At 46.5% G+C, this 17162-nt stretch overlaps 1 protein-coding gene across 4 annotated transcripts in view; it reads left to right on the forward strand.

Moving 5' to 3' along the window:
- Window positions 1-17162, forward strand: part of LOC122559980 (phospholipid transfer protein) — a 59233-nt gene that overhangs the window by 7551 nt on the left and 34520 nt on the right. The window contains exons 1-5 of one of the 4 annotated variants that reach the window (XM_043710098.1): window positions 6955-7194; window positions 13679-13802; window positions 14631-14730; window positions 14812-14940; window positions 16495-16650. In XM_043710098.1, the coding sequence (XP_043566033.1) occupies window positions 13694-13802; window positions 14631-14730; window positions 14812-14940; window positions 16495-16650 (494 nt within the window). In that variant the 5' untranslated portion in view covers window positions 6955-7194; window positions 13679-13693. Of the gene's footprint in view, window positions 1-6954; window positions 7195-13678; window positions 13803-14630; window positions 14731-14811; window positions 14941-16494; window positions 16651-17162 lie in introns of those variants that run through there. The other 3 variants (XM_043710100.1, XM_043710099.1, XM_043710101.1) reach the window with 3 other exon arrangements.

Genomic DNA, 17162 nt, shown 5'->3' on the forward strand with positions numbered 1-17162 from the left:
TTCTGGTCACCACATTATAAGAAGGATGTGGAAGCTTTGGAATGGGTGCAGAGGAGATTTACTAGGGTGTTGCCTGGTATGGAGGGAAGGTCTTACGAGGAAAGACTGAGGGACTTGAGGCTGTTTCCGTTAGAGAGAAGAAGGTAGAGAGGTGACTTAATAGTGACATATAAGATAATCAGAGGGTTAGATAGGGTGGACAGGGAGAGCCTTCTTCCAAGTATGGTGACGGCGAGCATGAGGGGGCATAGTTTTAAATTGAGGGGTGATAGATATAGGACAGATGTCCGAGGTAGTTTCTTTACTCAGAGAGTAGTAAGGGTATGGAATGCTTTGCCTGCTTCAGTAGTAGATTCGCCAACTTTAAGTACATTTAAGTCGTCATTAGACAAGCATATGGACATACATGGAATAGTGTAGGTTAGGTGGGCTTCAGATTGATATGACAGGTCGGCGCAACATCGAGGGCCGAAGGACCTGTACTGCGCTGTAATGTTCTATGTTCTATGTAGGAACAGCAGACCTGTACCCAATTTACAGTTGAACTGTATCTCATTAATTGTAGAACTATACCCTAATTGCAACCAAACAATTTGAGTGAGTGGATAAATGCATGGCAGATGTGGATGTGGATTAATGTGAGGTTGTCCACATTGGTGGTAGAACAGGAAAGCAGATTATTATCTGAATGGTGATAATTTGGAAAAGGGTGAGGTGCAATGAGACCTGAGTGGGCTTGTACACCAGTTTTTTTTGTAATCCTACAGCACAGAGACATGCCCTTTGGCCCAAACTGGTCCGTGCCAACCAAAATATCCATCCGTGCTAACCTCATTTCCCTGCACTTAGCCCATGTCTTCTCAACTTTTCCTATCCATGCATTTCTCCAAATGCCTTTGAAGTGTTGTTAATGTACCCGCCTCAACCACACTCCAGCTGGCAGCTCATTCCATATGCATACCACCATCAGTGTAAAAAGAAAATCCCTTCAGGTTCCTTTTTATTTTTCCCCTCTCACCTTAAACTGACGCCATGTCCATGATTCCTCAACCCTGGGAAAAAGACTGAGTGCATTCACCCTATCCATACCTCTCATGATCTTATGCACCTCTATAAGGTCCCCACTCAGTCTCCTACACTCTAAAGAAAAGAGTCCTAGTTTGTCCAACCTCTCCTGATAGCTCAGACCATTGAGTCCTGACAACATCCTTGCAAATTTCTTCTGCGCTCTTTCCAGTTTAATAACATCCTTCCTATAGCAAGGTGACCAAAACTGAACACAATACTCCAAGTGCGGCCTCACCAACGTCCTGTACAACTGCAACATAACGTCCCAACTTCTATACTCAGTGCCCTGACTGATGAAGGTCAGTGTGTCAAAAGCCTCCTTCACTGCCCTGTCTACCCGTGACTCCACTTTCAGAGAACTGTGCACCTGAACTCCAAGGTCCCTCTGTTCCACTACAATCCTTAACGCACTACCATTCACCATGAAACTCCGACATTGATTTGACTTTCCAAAATGCAATATTAAACTCCATTTTCACCTCCAAGAAGGTGAATGGTATCTTGGTCTTCTTTGTGAGGGGATTTGAGTGCAGGAGCAGGCATGTCTCGCCATGATTGTACAGAGTTTTGGTGAGACCACACTTGGAGTATTGTGTGCAGTTTGGGTCTCCTTATCTGAGGAAGGATGTTCTGGCGAAGGAGAGAGTGCAGCAAAGGTTTACCAGATTGATTCATGTGGTTGCAGGACTGATGTACGGGGAGAGACTAGGTCGATTAGGACTACATTTGCTGGATTTTAGAAGGATGAGATTGCATCTCACAGAATCCTATAAAGCTCTAATGGGATCAGACGGGGTAAATGCAGGAAAAGTGTTCCTATAGACCAGGGAGTCCAGAACTAGGGTCATGGATTAAGGATAAAGTGAGGACTGCAGATGCTGGAGATCAGAGCTGAAAATGTTTTGCTGAAAAAGCGCAGCAGGTCAGGCAGCATCCAAGGAGCAGGAGAATCGACGTTTCGGGCATAAGCCCTTCTTCAGGATTAAGGATACCTGGTAGGTCCTTTAGGACTGAAATGAGGAGAAATCTCTTCACCCAGAGAGTGGTGAGCCTGTGGAATTCTCTGCCACAGAAAGCAGTCAGGGCCAAAACCTTGAATATTTTCATGAAGGACTTAGTTATAGTTCTTAGGGCTAAAGGGATCAAAGGGGATGGGGGCAAAAGCAGGAACAGAAGACTGAGTTGGATGATCACATTGAATGGTGGAGCAGGATTGGCCTGAAATGGCCTATTTCTGCTGCTGTTTTCCATGTTTCTGTGTTTTCTGTAAACTTCCAGTTTTACTCTCTTTTCTTTATACTGAAAAACTAAAACACAAAAGTTCTGGAAGAGATGGCTTCCTGCTGAGGGGGCAGTGGGGAGATTGTCAGCCTCCTCATTATTTCTTCCTGTCATGTTTCTCTTTCTGTTTGGAGTTTCCCTAACATTTCTATAGGGGCAATACTCCATGTGTCCTTTTTTCAAATTCATTCATTTGGATGTGGACATCGCTGGCTGCTGTTAGGAAGGGAGTTCCAGGATTTTGACCCAGCGACACTAAAGGAACTGTGATATATTTCTGAATCAGGATGGTGAGTGGCGTGGAGAGGAACTTGCAGGGGGTGGCGTTCCCATGTATCTTCTGCCCTTGCCTTTATAGCTGGAAATGGCTATGTGTTGAAAGGTGATGAGTTTGGATCTTTGGTGAATTTCTGGAGTCCATCTTATAGGTCGCACACACTGCCGCTACTAAGCATAAGTGATAGAGGGGGGGGGAATAGATATTTGTGAATGTGGTGTCAGTAAAAAAGGTTGCTTTGTCCTGGATGGTGTCAAGCTTCTTGAGTGTTGTTGGAGCTGGCACCCATCCAGGCAAGTGGGGAGTATTCCATCACACTCCTGACTTGGGCCTTGTAGATGGTGGACAGGTATAGAGAGTCAGAAAGTGAATTACTCATCACAGTTTTCACAGAATCATAGAATACAACTTAGTGGGCGGCACGGTGGTAAGTGGGCGGCACGGTGGCACAGTGGTTAGCACTGTAAGCATAAGTGATAGAGGGGGGGGGGGGGGAATAGATATTTGTGAATGTGGTGTCAGTAAAAAAGGTTGCTTTGTCCTGCATGGTGTCAAGCTTCTTGAGTGTTGTTGGAGCTGGCACCCATCCAGGCAAGTGGGGAGTACTTCATCACACTCCTGACTTGGGCCTTGTAGATGGTGGACAGGTATAGAGAGTCAGAAAGTGAATTACTCATGTGGACTTGTTGGGCCGAAGGGCCTGTTTCCACACTGTAATGTAATCTAAAAAAAAAACAACCATAGAATTCCTACAGTGTGCAAACAGGCTATTTGGCCCAACAAGTCCACACCAACGCTCTGAAGAGTATCCCATCCCTGTTACTGTACATTTTCCCTGACTAATGCACATAGCCTACACATCTCTGAACACTATGGACAATTTAGTATGGCCAGTTCACCTAACTTGAACATCTTTGGACTGCGGGAGGAAATCGGAGTATCCAGAGGAAACCCAGGCAGACACAGGGAGAATGTGCAAATTCCACACAGACAGTCGCCTGTGGCTGGAATCGAACCCAGTTCCCTAGCTCTAGGAGGCAGCAGTGCTAACCACTGAGCCACCATGCCAGCTTTTCCTAGCCTGTGACCAGTTCGTGTAGCCACTGGATTTATATGGTGAATCCAGTTGAGTTTCTGGTCAATGGTAACCCCCCCAAGATGTCGATAGTGCGGGATTCTATGATGGTGATGCCTTTGAATATCAAGGGGCTAAATTGACCATCTCCAATAAAAGCCATTACCTGGCACTTGTGTTGCACGAATGTTACCATTTCTCATCCCAAGCCTGGATATTGTCCATATCTTGTTGCATTTCAATATGAACTGCCTCAGCATCTGAGGATTCGTGAACGGTGCTGAACATTGTGCAATCATCAGCAAACACCCCACTTCTGACCTCATAATGGAGGGAAGGTCATTGATGAAGGAGCTGAAGATGGTTGGGCCTAGGACACTACCCTAAGGAACTCCTGCAGAGGTGTCCTGGAGCTGAGATGACTGACCTCCAACAGCCACGACCATCTTCCTATTTGCCTGTTATGACTCCAGCCAGTGGAAAGTTTGTCCACGATACCCATTGATTGCAGTTTTGCTAGGGTTTCACACGGTCGAATGGGGCCTTGATTTCCAGACCTGTTACCATCACCTGTCCTCTGGAATTCAGCTGTTTTGAAGCATGTCCTTGCAGGGTCTGGACCTATTCCTTTTGTCATTTCTTGGCTTCAGCAGATTTTTAAAATAATATCATGTTTTGGAATTAAATGTTGACAGCATCCATGATACATTGGGTTTCTAACTCATCATCATAAGAAAATCTACCTCAGAGAATGATGGAATTGTCTGACAGTAATGCAATATCTGTACCACAGGAACAGTTGAACAACACACCAGTAATGGTGGAATTGTACCCTCATAACCATGGAAATGTTGTCATGACTCAGTACACCTTCAATCAAACTCCACTGTTCCCATTTGTTTAAACCTCCAGATTTCCCAGTTTTACCTCACTGTTTAATTCAGGTTAAAAGAATATGCGCCACAGGACTTTTTCAATAAGAGGAATAGGGTGGCACGGTGGCACAGTGGTTAGCACTGCTACCTCACAGCGCTAGAGACCCGGGTTCAATTCCCACATCTGGCTACAGTCTGTGTAGAGTTTGCACATTCTTCACATGTCTGCGTGTGTTTCCTCCGGGTGCTCCGGTTTCCTCCCATAGTCCAAAGATGCGCAGGTTAGGTGAATTGGCCATGCTAAATTGTCCGTAGTGTTAGGTGAAGGGGTAAATGTATGGGTGGGTTGCTCTTCGGAGGGTTGGTGTGGACTTGTTGGGCTGAAGGGCCTGTTTCCACACTGTAAGTAATCTAATCTAAACTATTTATTGTAACCAAACTGTGTTTTTCACCAATGGCCAAAAGTGGACCAGATGAATTGCTAATCTATAACTGCATAACTTAAACAAGAATGGTAAAAGGACACAATTTCAAATTTATATAAATTAAACTTTGTTCCCCGATACTTTCCTATTAGAGCTTCCCTACTTCTGACTGTAACAACGGAGCTGTACCCCAGTAATGGTGGCAGTGTGCCCCAGTCAGACTGACAATGTGCCCCAGTGACAGTGGAGCTGTGCCTCAGTAATAATCATGACAAAATAAAAATAGACAGAAACATATAATCATTTCAGAATAGTGAGGTCAGACATGTTGCATAAATCACGTTATTGATATTCATCTTTCAACATTTTCTATTTCCGCTTCATTGTTTAAGTTCTTATTAATTTTGGTTTCAATTGGAAGGCTATTGAGAATCTCCCACAGGACAATGTTAGACAGCAGCGTCTAAGAATACACTTAGTCCAAGCTGGGTTGGAGCCAGGAATTCCTGGGTGAGAGCCATATCATATAAGGCTGGGAACATTCCGGTTTTTGGGAAACAAGCTCAATTTAATATTCAGAGCTGTTGCAATGCAATGTGATTAACCTAGAGACTGGAACCACCTAAAAGCCAGCATAGGGGTTGGCTCTTCACCAATTAATGAGGATCCTGACTAACATTGTGGGTGACTGGATACTACAGAGTCTTACACTCACTCTAACAGAAATACAAGGAGCAACATAGAAAGCCTGCAAATACTCACTGTGGATGTGAGAGCTGTGTACATCAAAACAAGAGTGGGGTGTGCAGAGGCCCAAATGTCTCCAACCAGAGTAGCAGTGCAGTTTGGATCCTACCCTATGCATATGATTCCTTTGTGCACAGAACAAGACCAATTTCGGCTGTACTCATAATTCAAGGACAAGAGCAGCATCTATGGAGAAATCTCAGAGTGTACAAATGTACAAATTAGTATCACACAGGCTCAGTAAAGGCTCAGTGTATACAGGCAGAGTGGTGTACATACAGACATGATGTGGAGGAGCCGTTGTTGGACTGGGGTGGACAAAGTTAGAAATCACACAATACCAGGTTATAGTCCTAGTGCTTCTGAATAAACCTGTTGGACTATAACCTGATGTTATGTGATTTCTAACTTCATATAGACATAGCAGCGTGTACATTCAGAGTACATCGTGTAGAGGCAGTCAGCAGTGTGTACAGGCAGGGCTCCATGTGTACTCAGAGCACAGCGTGTACAGATGGGGTGCACCGTATACAAACTCCTACAGGTATTGGAGAAAAGGTAAGGAGGCTCTTAACTGAGAGTCCAGCATCGTCCAATTGTTTAGCAAAGTATCCGACTGACGAAGGTTCAGGAATGTGGGGGTGGGTCAGTTCACCAAATAGGGAGATAGTGATGAGTCTGTGCAGGCTCCAGGAATTGGTCCAGCCAGGGATGGCAACAGAATCTGGAGCTCTGATTGCTTTCTGACTCCGTCTTCCAGAAAAATCCAGGGTCTTCCCAGGAAGTTTTGTGAGGAGGCTCCCTCCCACTTGGAGCCTGGTTCTCGGATGCCCGTGCGGTGTGAGAGGGTGACCCCTAGGATGGAGTGGGTGACCCCCCCCCCTCCCTCAGGATGGAGTGGGTGACCCTCAGGATAGATGGGTGACCCCCCCCAGAATGGTGTGGGTGACCCCCCCCCCAGGATGGAGTGGGTGACCCCCCCAGGATGGAGTGGGTGACCCCCCCAGGATGGAGTGGGTTAATGCTGTCTGTTCCGTGTCTACAATAAAACCAGATTATCCACAGAACACTGAATCCTGCAGTAATCCCTGGATTATAGCACAGTTCTGAACAGTCTGCCCTCTGAGAGCATTTGACAGGACAAAGCCTGTCTTTCTTCCAGCCGCGAATTCCCAGCCTCTAAACTCCAATGCTGCAGTGTTTGTCATACACAGGACTTTCTATGACCCCGCCACTATTTACCCAACAAGCAGGAAGATGACATGCCATTGGATAGGGAATGCAGCGAGAGGGGTTCACAGGTCACTGGAGAGCTGAGGGTTACTGAGAGTGCAGCCAAGAGTGTGGGGGGTCAGTGAGTGACAGCATCCAGGGATTGGAGCTGAGATTCAGTTTCTGCTGTGTCCAAGCTGCCTGTGCAAACAGAGCCCTCTCTCTCACAGATAAGTACGGCGTTCACATCTGCTTTTTTATTCTGTGCTGCGTATTGTTTATGGACAGGGTACAGTCGGTCTTTGTGGGGCTTTCTGTGGGGCGAGCTAATCAATACAGTCGCTCCACAGTGTTCACACTGCTTTCAATTAGAGGCCTCTTCCAATCCATCACTTCAGGTTCAGACAGGGAGCCCAGCGCTCAGCTCATGCCCAGTACAGCTTCAGTGCTCAGCGATGGATCTGTCATCAGCTTCTGACACTCACGGTCCCTTTTACTGAGCGCCTTGTCACACATCAGCTTACAGCAGTGACGTACAATCACTGTTCACATTGTGCACACTAATCCAAGTCAGGCAGGACTAGACTCACTCTGACCTGGGACAGACAGGACCAGACGCGCTCTGACCCGGGACGGATAGGGGCAGGCTAACGCTGCTGCTTTGGGCTATTGCCTTGCAGATGATTTTGGAGGAATGCCTGATTCAATGCAGTCTTGTATTCTACATCAGTGAGCAGTGTGCCATCACTATCAAACCCTTAGAGCTGCTCCAACTACTTTGCAGTCAAGCTTGGTTTTGACTGGCTTCCTGGCCTTCAGCAGTCTGACAGAGGGAGTCCTTTACCTGCAGTGCAGGTGTGACTAGGTCTTGGTTCAATGACTCATTTCCAGGCTGTTACCCAGTAGTACCTCCGTATGTTACCTAACGTGGTGACAAAATGTCTGGAAATGAACCTTGCGGCTCAGCAAGCAAACTTACATCCAGTACCTCAGTTCAGTGGCACACATGAGCAGCTTGTTCACTATCACAATTTCTTCAATTTACAGATTTGGGGGTTGAACTGAATTTTAACCCCAGACTTTGCTGTTATGATCTCATCAGATGTTGTTACTGGATTAGTCAAATCGCAGACTGAAATCTAGCTTGATAGATCATTTGCTTTCTGGTTTTAATGAGGTGGTATTTCCCTGAAACAGATGTGTGCAATGATGCAGATTCAGATTTAACCAGAAATCAGAAGTTTATTATGCAAAGGAAATTAAGATAAAATAGAGTAAATCACACAATTTACACGTAACACAAAGCTATTTAGAATTATCATACAATCCCTACAGTGTGGAAACAGGCCATTTGGCCCAACAAGTCCACACCGACCCTCTGAAGAGCAAACCACCCAGACCCATTCCCCTACCCTATTTCTTTACAATGTGGAGATGCTGGTGTTGGACTGGGGTGTACAAAGTTAAAAATCACACAACACCAGGTTATAGTCCAACAGTTTATTTGGAACCTGATGAAGGAGCAGCGCTCCAAAAGCTAGTGCTTCCAAATAAACCTGTTGGACTATCCCTGGTGTTGTGTGATTTTTAACTATTTCTTTACATTTACATCTGACTAATGCCCCTAACCCCTACCCATCCCTGAACACTATGGGCAATTTAGCACGGCCAATTCACCTAATCTGCACACTATGGGAGGAAACTTACACAGACACAGGGAGAATGTACAAACTCCACACAGACAGTCGCCTGAGGCAAGAATCAAACCCAGGTCCCTGGCGCTGTGAAGCAGCAGTGCTAACCACTGAGCCACTGTGCCATCCCAAGAAATATCAGTTACCAGTTAAACTGCCATCTTTCTGAGGATCCCTCCCTTTGTACTGTCCTCATATTCTCTCCATCTATTCCTGGCTCCTACACTCATTTCATCTGCCTTATTTATCAGTCTGTAATCTTTCAGAAACCTCATATCTCTGTTTTAGTCTGGTGTCCCCTTTCAGAGGCAGAAATAAAATAGATTTTGTGAACAGGCCCCAGGGAGATTAAAGATTTTGAAATACGTCATAAAATACAATCCCAGTAATCCCAAGAGCACTCCTTTTACAGTACTCTCACCAGAGACCATTCCTTTCTCTTTCACATCTATAGGATTTAATTTAACTGTGGCTTCAATTCCTCACCTTGAGAATCCGACAGCCTCTTCCTTGATTTAGCATATAATTGAGCTTAAATATTCTCAGCCCCACATAAACCCCTTCCGGGTCTTAACCAAATATTTCTGGTATGGGACTTACAAGATCTCTGCAAAATGATTTGAACTGAAACTAAAATGCTTTTTATTCCAAGCTATGGTGTTTCTCCTAATCAAAAGAGAAAGCAATTCCAGAATTTTCTATCTAAAGCTTAATGCACTACACTATTTCCTTTGTATACTCATAAATTCGCCCAGTATAAACAAACTCCCATTAGGCTCTAAGACTATTTATCTCAGAGTTTTAAAAAAAATCACCATGGCTACAGAAATCCTATAAGTTAGTCATAAAACTCCTTCAGACACACAAGAAATCCATATGCCACTAATTCTAAATTTAAAAATCCAAAATAAAACATATTAAAATATGTATAAATATGTATAAAATACACATTGTGACAAAGTCAGGATTGCAGATGCTGGAGATCAGAGTCGAAAATTGTGTTGCTGGTAAAGCACAGCAGGTCAGGCAGCATCTGAGGAGCAGGAAAATCAACATTTCAGGCATAAGCCCTTCATCAGGAATGTGGGGATGGGGGAGGGGGGGGTGCAAAGGCGACTGAGAGATAAATAGGAGGAGGCTTGGGATTGGCGGTACGTAGCTTGGAAGGTGATAGTAGATGGAAGTGGGGAGAATGATGGTGATAGGTCGGAGTGGAGGATGGAGGGGGTAGGTGGGAAGGAATATGGACGAGTAGTTCAGTTCAAGAGGTCGGTGCCGAGATGGAGGGTTGGACCTGGGGTGTGATGGGGAAACTGGTGAAATCGACGTTGATGTCTTTGGTTGGAGGGTCCCAAGTCAGAAGATGAGGTGTTCTTCCTCCAGGAGTCAGGTCGCTAGGGTTTGGCAGTGGAGGAGGCACAAGACTTGCATGTCCTTGGCAGAGTTGGCAGGGGGATTGAAGTGGTCGGCCACAGGGCGGTGGGGGTGTTTGGTGTGTGGGACCCAGAGATGTTCTCTGAAATGCTCCGCAAGTTGGCGTCCTGTCTTCCCAGTGTAGAGGAGACCACATCGAGAGCAACAGACATTGTAGATAAGGTGTGTGAATGTTCAGAAAATCTCTGCCAGATGTGGAAGGATCCTTTGGAGCCTTGGGTGGAGATGATGGGGGGAGGTGTGGGCACAGGGTTTACACCTTTTGCAATGGCAAGGTAAGGTGCCCGGGAGTGGAGGGTGGGTTGGTGGAGGACATGGACATTAGGAGGGAGTAAAAATGCTATCCCTTACCCCCAATTCTTCCGCCTCTGACTTAGCTGCTTCCAGGAGGAGCAATTCCATCATAGAACATCCCAGGTGGCCTCCTACTTCAAGGACCGCAATTTCGCTTCCCACGAGGTCAAAAATGCCCTCTAGTGCATCTCCTTCACTTTCCACACCTCCACCCTTGAACCCCATCCTTCCAACCACAACAAGGATAGAAACCCTAGTCCTCACCTTCAACCCACCAATCTCTGGATATGGCACGTTATCCTCTGCTATTTCCATCACCTACAGTCAGACCCCACCACCAGAGATATATTTCCTTCCCCACCCCTATCGGCATTCCGCAGAGACCATTCACTCTGTGGGCGAGAGAATTTGTGGGCGGCACGGTGGCACAGTGGTTAGCACTGCTGCCTCACAGCGCCAGAGACCCGGGTTCCATTCCCGCCTCAGGCGACTGACTGTGTGGAGTTTGCACGTTCTCCCCGTGTCTGCGTGGGTTTCCTCCGGGTGCTCCGGTTTCCTCCCACAGTCCAAAGATATGCAGGTTAGGTGAATTGGCCATGCTAAATTGCCCATAGTGTTAGGTAAGGGGTAAATATAGGGGTATGGGTGGGTTGCGCTTCGGCGGGTCGTTGTGGACTTGTTGGGCCGAAGGGCCTGTTTCCACACTGTAATGTAATCTAATCCTGTCATACTCATAGTTTGAGATACTCCCAGGAGATTACAAATTAACTTGTGCATTTGTCCCTGACACCTGTATGCATGACATTCCAGAGTTCCTCTCCAGGCAGCCACTGTATTTGCATCAGTAGTCAGTTTGGCTATATCAGCCTTCTTTTAAGAGAAAGTGTATGTTAGAATTTAAAAGTTCAGTATGTCCATAGGTGAGCTGGTGTTATCTGTGGTTATGACAGTGTAAACTGAGGAGACATGAACCAGTTCAGGCTGTGTCTCAGTCTGAGCATCTAACCTATAAGTTTAAGCAAAATGAACTAAATGATACAAATTTAAAGATGATGTAAGAATAAAGAGAACTAAGCCAAACTTTGAATGTGACAGGATGAGTTAATAAAGCTGTAGAAAAGTTCTAGGCTCAATATTCAGTTCAATACCTTCAATTTGTGAACCCATTGCTTCCCTTTCTTTTAGCTTTGTTACATTCTCTGTCACCATGTCCTCTCTCCCTTCCCCCCACCCCAGTGGGACTAGCTGTTCTTTCATATCTGGTAGTTAGACCCATTCTCCATTCTGCCATTCTCACATTCTGATCACTTAATCTGAACTCTCGACATCCTGATCCCCCAGCACTTAAAACCACCTCCCTACTATTTCATACATGCTGCCCCCTCCACATTTCACTTTAGCTCTGTTGACAGGTCATATACCTGTACACTTGAAACCTTGGACTGCTTTCTCTCCATGGATGCTGCCTGATCTGCTGTGATCTCCAGCATTTTGTTTCATGTTGAAAAGCCTATTGGATGCCTAGCTTTATTAACAGAGAGCTAGAATAGAAAAAGAAAAAATTCATGTTAAAGTTTTAATAGATTGCTTGTTGGGATAGTCTGTTCAATATTGGACTCCAAGGAGCGAGTGGAGAGTTGATAGAATGGTATCAGAGGTTTCACTCACGGAGAGATTGGACAGACTGATGTTACACAGAAGGTTGAAGGGCATGTTGTTCTAACTGATGAATGCTTTTGATGAAGAAGGAGGGTAGTGTTGCTAAACCACCAAAATTGCCCTGCAGTCTCCAGGAGGTAATATTTCCCTGTTCAACACTACTTGGAAAAGTTCAAGAGTACAAATGGGAGCCATAAACCATTTCCATCAACCCACTTTTATGTATTTGTTCTGAAAATATTGGAGATGAAGATAAAGATAGCTTGACCAGGCAGTGGGGGTGGATGTTAAAGGTGATGTGACGGGAACTTCAGGGAGTTAGCCACTTAGAGTTGGAAGTCCTACAAGGTGGCACAGAGAGAGCCCAGCGTTGATCTCTGGTCTAAGGACTTGGTAAACTGATAGGCAAAATGATCAGAGGGATAGTCACAATCACAGCTACCAACCTGCCATCTCAATGCACAAGGTCAACAGGGCTGGAATAATATCTTCCTTACTAATGCCTGGGGGATAGTCCAAATGTGAGCCATCCCCTGATGTAGCCGTACTCATGGCCTTAGCCAGCACCTTCCCAAACCAACCACCACTTCCATTGAGAAAGACAAGGGCAGCAGATACATGGGAACACCACCATCGACAAGTTCCTCTCCAAGCCACTCACCATTCTCACTTGGAAATATATCGCCATTCCTTCATTGTCCCTGGGTCGAAATCCTGGAATTCTCTCCCTCAGGGCATTGTGGGTCTACCCACAGCACGTGGACTACAGCGGTTCAGGAAGGCAGCTCACCACCATCTTCTCAAGGGCAACTGGGGACAGGAATAAATACATCCCAGAGTGAATAAATACATCCCAGGTGAGTGAATTCAGACAGAGTTCAGTCATGACCTAATTGATGAAGAGACCTGAGAACAGAGAAAGGATGACTCGCATTTATATCATGCCTTTCACAACCTAAAGACATTCCGAAGCTTAACAACCAATGACCTGTAATGTAGGATATCCAGCAGCCAACTTGTGCAGAGCAAGCTCCCACAGTCATTAGTCTGATGATGACCAGACAGTCTGCTTTGTAATGTTGGTCCAGTGAGAAAGGTTAGCTGCTGGTCTCCTGCTCTTCTTCAAAACGGTGTCACATCCACCTGAGAGGGTAGACAATTTGTCTTGTCCAAAAGGATAGGAACATTGCCAGTACAATCCTCCTTCAGACTCTACACGAGTTAACCTAGAACTTGATGCGCAAGCCTCACGATAAGTCTTGAACACAGAACCATTTGATCGGGGGGGGATAGGCATGGCTGAGGAACTGCTGTTTCTGTGTAACACAGTGGAGAAGGGGCTGAATGGTCTTCTGCTGTTCCTGTGTAAAAAGCTGGAGAAGGGGCTGAATAGCCTTCTGCTGTTCCTGAGTAACAGGTTTGAAGGGCTGAATGGCCTCTTAATGGTCTTATCTTCAGAACAGCTCATTTCATTAGTAGGTCAAGGTTTTGTTGCTGTGAAATTCCTGGACAGGCAAAGAACGGATTCAGTGTGACGACAGTTGCCGTGGTAACTACGACGAACAGTTCTGAAGTAGTTGTGTTACCCATTGTCATGGTGACTAATCTGGATCACATACTGCCTCCTTGTTCGACAGATAGACTGAGAAACGATGGCTGCCTGGCTACCCAGCTCCATACTGCTCCTGTTTGGACTGCACACTGCCCTGGGCACCAAACCTGCCTGTAGGATCCGGATCACATCGCCGGGACTCCGACTGCGTAAGAAACCTGCACCAGTGGGGCTGCTGCACCTAAATAAATATACTGTGGGGTTAAGAACCGCGCGAATGCAAGTTCTGTCTTTTAACAGGCCCCTTGTTGAAGTGTTGTGGGAGAGATGGTGTCACTGCTAACCTTTCCCCCCAAGACATCCAGACAGGAAAACCCACCCATATTTCCCATTTGTTACAGTGGGGGCACATCACAATACCACACAATTCCTGCAGAAACACACCCAGCCCTGCACCAACACACTCGTGCACACTCAGCCCTTGTAGATACACACACACGCACGACTCCTGCACCTGAACACACAATCCATGCATTTCCCATCCCACAGAGCTTCTCCTTGGCCACATGTGTACACATGCATTTACAGAAACACACCCACTCACACACACATGATCCCCGACACATGATCCCATACACACAATCCCACACACACTAACCCACACTTACACTACTAACCCACACTCTCACACACTCATTCATACTCACACACACTCAGATGCACAAGTGATCCCGCACACTCTCCCTCACACAGACACATCAGATGCATACATGATTTCTCTTTCTCTCTCACACACACACACACATGCTCACTCACACTCAGCTACACACATGATCACTCACATGAACACTCTTTTTCTCTTACACTCACACATATACACACTCTTACAATCACGCATGTGAATTCCAAGTAGCTTCATTTTGTTCTGAATTGAAGGTAAATGTTTGAAATGGGAATACAGTGGGTCGGGGCAAACACTGGACTGTAAACTAAGTGCAGCTGAGAAACTCATTGGAAAATTTTTCTGTTCTCGGCAGTTCAATCAGAAGTGCTGACATTTGTTGCCGAAGAGCTGGAAAATATCTCCATAGCAGATTTTGCTGGGAAGGAAGGGCTGATACAATACTCGATCAGTGGGTAAGAGTCTGTCTGAAGCTGGCTGTGTCCCTGATATCTGTTTAAGTGTGTCACTGAGCACAGTGTGTTGATGTCTCACAGAGTGCAAATCACTGACCTGGATCTCTCGACTGCCTCTCTGTCCTTCCGTCCTGGCGAGGGTCTACAATTCGAAGTGAAGAACTCGTCGATCAGTGTCAACTTCCAGAGGGACATGCTGTACTGGCTGGTGTGAGTCTCCCTGTAATTGGGCCCAGTGAAAATGCACACATCTGTCAGGGTTAACACATTGGTCGGTTGAGTTGAGAGGGGGAGGGTGGAGGAGCTGTCTGTGTGGGCCCAGCTGAACACATGAGTTAGGAATGGGACCGGAGGAGGTCAGAAATGGTTTGAAAGACCAGTCAACATTCTGATCATGACTGCTTCGAATGGGCCAAAGGGCTTCTTTCTGTGCTGTAGACCTCTATGTCACTCTGAAATTAAAGTTGCAGCAGGTCTGGGGAGGTTTTATCATTAAGGCACTTTCTAGTTCCCTACCCTCCTGGTGTCACCTAGGGGTGAAAGGACAGAGTCTGGCCAGGAGACCTAGGGGTGCGAGGGTTTCGGAGGGATGGGAGACACTACTTTGAGGATGGGATTGACAGTCCAGGGACAGACCCGGACAACGACCAAGAGTCGGTGTCGGGCAGAGTGTGGAACCCAGCAGCAGGTGCGGGTGTACAGCAGTGCCCCCATCAGAGCCAGTCTATAGTGTCATGGCAGGAGGCTGCTTGCTGTGGTATCACCCATTGGACAATTCAGATTATTAATGGGGTTCGGCAGACTCGCTCAAGACACAACCAGCAGGGGATGCCCTACTACACCCTCCTGCAAGGCTGGCTGGGGCCCCACCTCCGCAAACACAGCCCTTGGGATGAAACAGTTGAGCGAGGAAGGAGTGGGAGGGTAAGAGAGGAGGAGAGATTGGAGGCAGAGGGTGATGGCCTACAGCATCAGGTACAGCTCACCATGGAGAAGGGAAGAGGCAGCCCCACTCAGAGATCTCTCCCTCCCTCTGGGCAACCAGCAGCCCAGTGATGGTTGCAATGGGGACTCTAAATGAGTCCCACAATGCCTCTGGCTGGCCCCCTTTCTTGCTTTCACTGACTGTCAATGGGCAGGAGCCCCATCCCCATCTCGCCTGATGATGTCGGCTCTTTAAACGGGCCCACTGGAGGCCTGACAACAAATCCAGCTCCTTCACAGTGAGATATCAGCCCTGAACATGCAGTGTATGGAAACTTGGATAACCAGTGAAGCTCCCTGGGATCTGAACAAAGATCAGGAAGGGGCGATCAAGGGTCATTGGAGGTGACCAAGATTTGGGAGGATGACCACGACTGGAGGGGAGGGTTATCAGGGTTCAGAGGGGCTAATCAGATGTCCAGGAGGGTAATTATGGGTCAGGGAGGCTATTTAGAGGTCATGTGTGGGGTTTTCAGGAGGTTGGAGAGGGTGTTTTAGAGTCATGTCTGGCGTCACCAGGGATCATGGAAGTATGGATTCAATATTGTGGAGGATGTCTGAGGGTCAGGGATCATGAAGAGTTGGGGTTGGAGTGACCAGGGATGAGGAGTTGTGGGTCATAAAGTTAGGGTTTCGGTGTGGTCACTAGGATTGGAGTGTTGCCAGGTGCCAGGAGGAGGTTACCAGGAACGGGGGGGGGGGTGGGCATTTACCAAGGGTCAAGGGGGAATGGCCAATCAGGAGTCAGCACTGAACTATTCATCAAGTTATGTTTTCCAGTCAGGACGTTGGTCAGATTAATGCCTCTGCTGAAGGAGCCAATATCTGGACGGTGTTAAATCTGACCAAAAGCAAACACGGGCAGCTGAGGATCAGCAAGCTCTCCTGCACAGCTTCAATTGCGAGAATGCACGCTCAGTTTACTGGAAGTTTCAGGTAACTGTCTCTCTTTCCTGTGTGTTCCTGGGTGGGAATAACAGCAGCAGCTTGTGTTGTGGACCGACTGGTCATCGTTATAGAGAATTTCACCAAATTTGCAGGACGGAGGTGTACTCAGTGTTTGTGACTGCTCCTTCTCTATCTCAGCAAACCCACCCTTCTGTATCTATTTCATTTACTTTACCTTCACCAACCACTTCCTCATGTTCACTGTATACCCATTAAAGTATACAGTCTCACAGTCACCTGTGGTAAATACAAGTTTTTCCTTCTCTCTGGTCACTCCGCCTTGATTTTAATATTACATCCCACTCCCTCATTTTGGATTAATGATAATCTCCATTCTAAATCGACATTGAATAAATCGTTGCATATCCTCTGCTTTAAGATGAAACAACCCAAATGTTATGTTTTTCTTTGTGATTGCATAATGGTTGTGTCACTGGACTGTTAATCCAGCGAGCCGCAGGTTAATGCCTTTGGGACACAGGCATTTAGGGAAGTAAACT

This window comes from Chiloscyllium plagiosum, chromosome 20, assembly GCF_004010195.1.
Source record: "Chiloscyllium plagiosum isolate BGI_BamShark_2017 chromosome 20, ASM401019v2, whole genome shotgun sequence".
In the NCBI taxonomy this organism is placed as follows: domain Eukaryota; kingdom Metazoa; phylum Chordata; class Chondrichthyes; order Orectolobiformes; family Hemiscylliidae; genus Chiloscyllium; species Chiloscyllium plagiosum.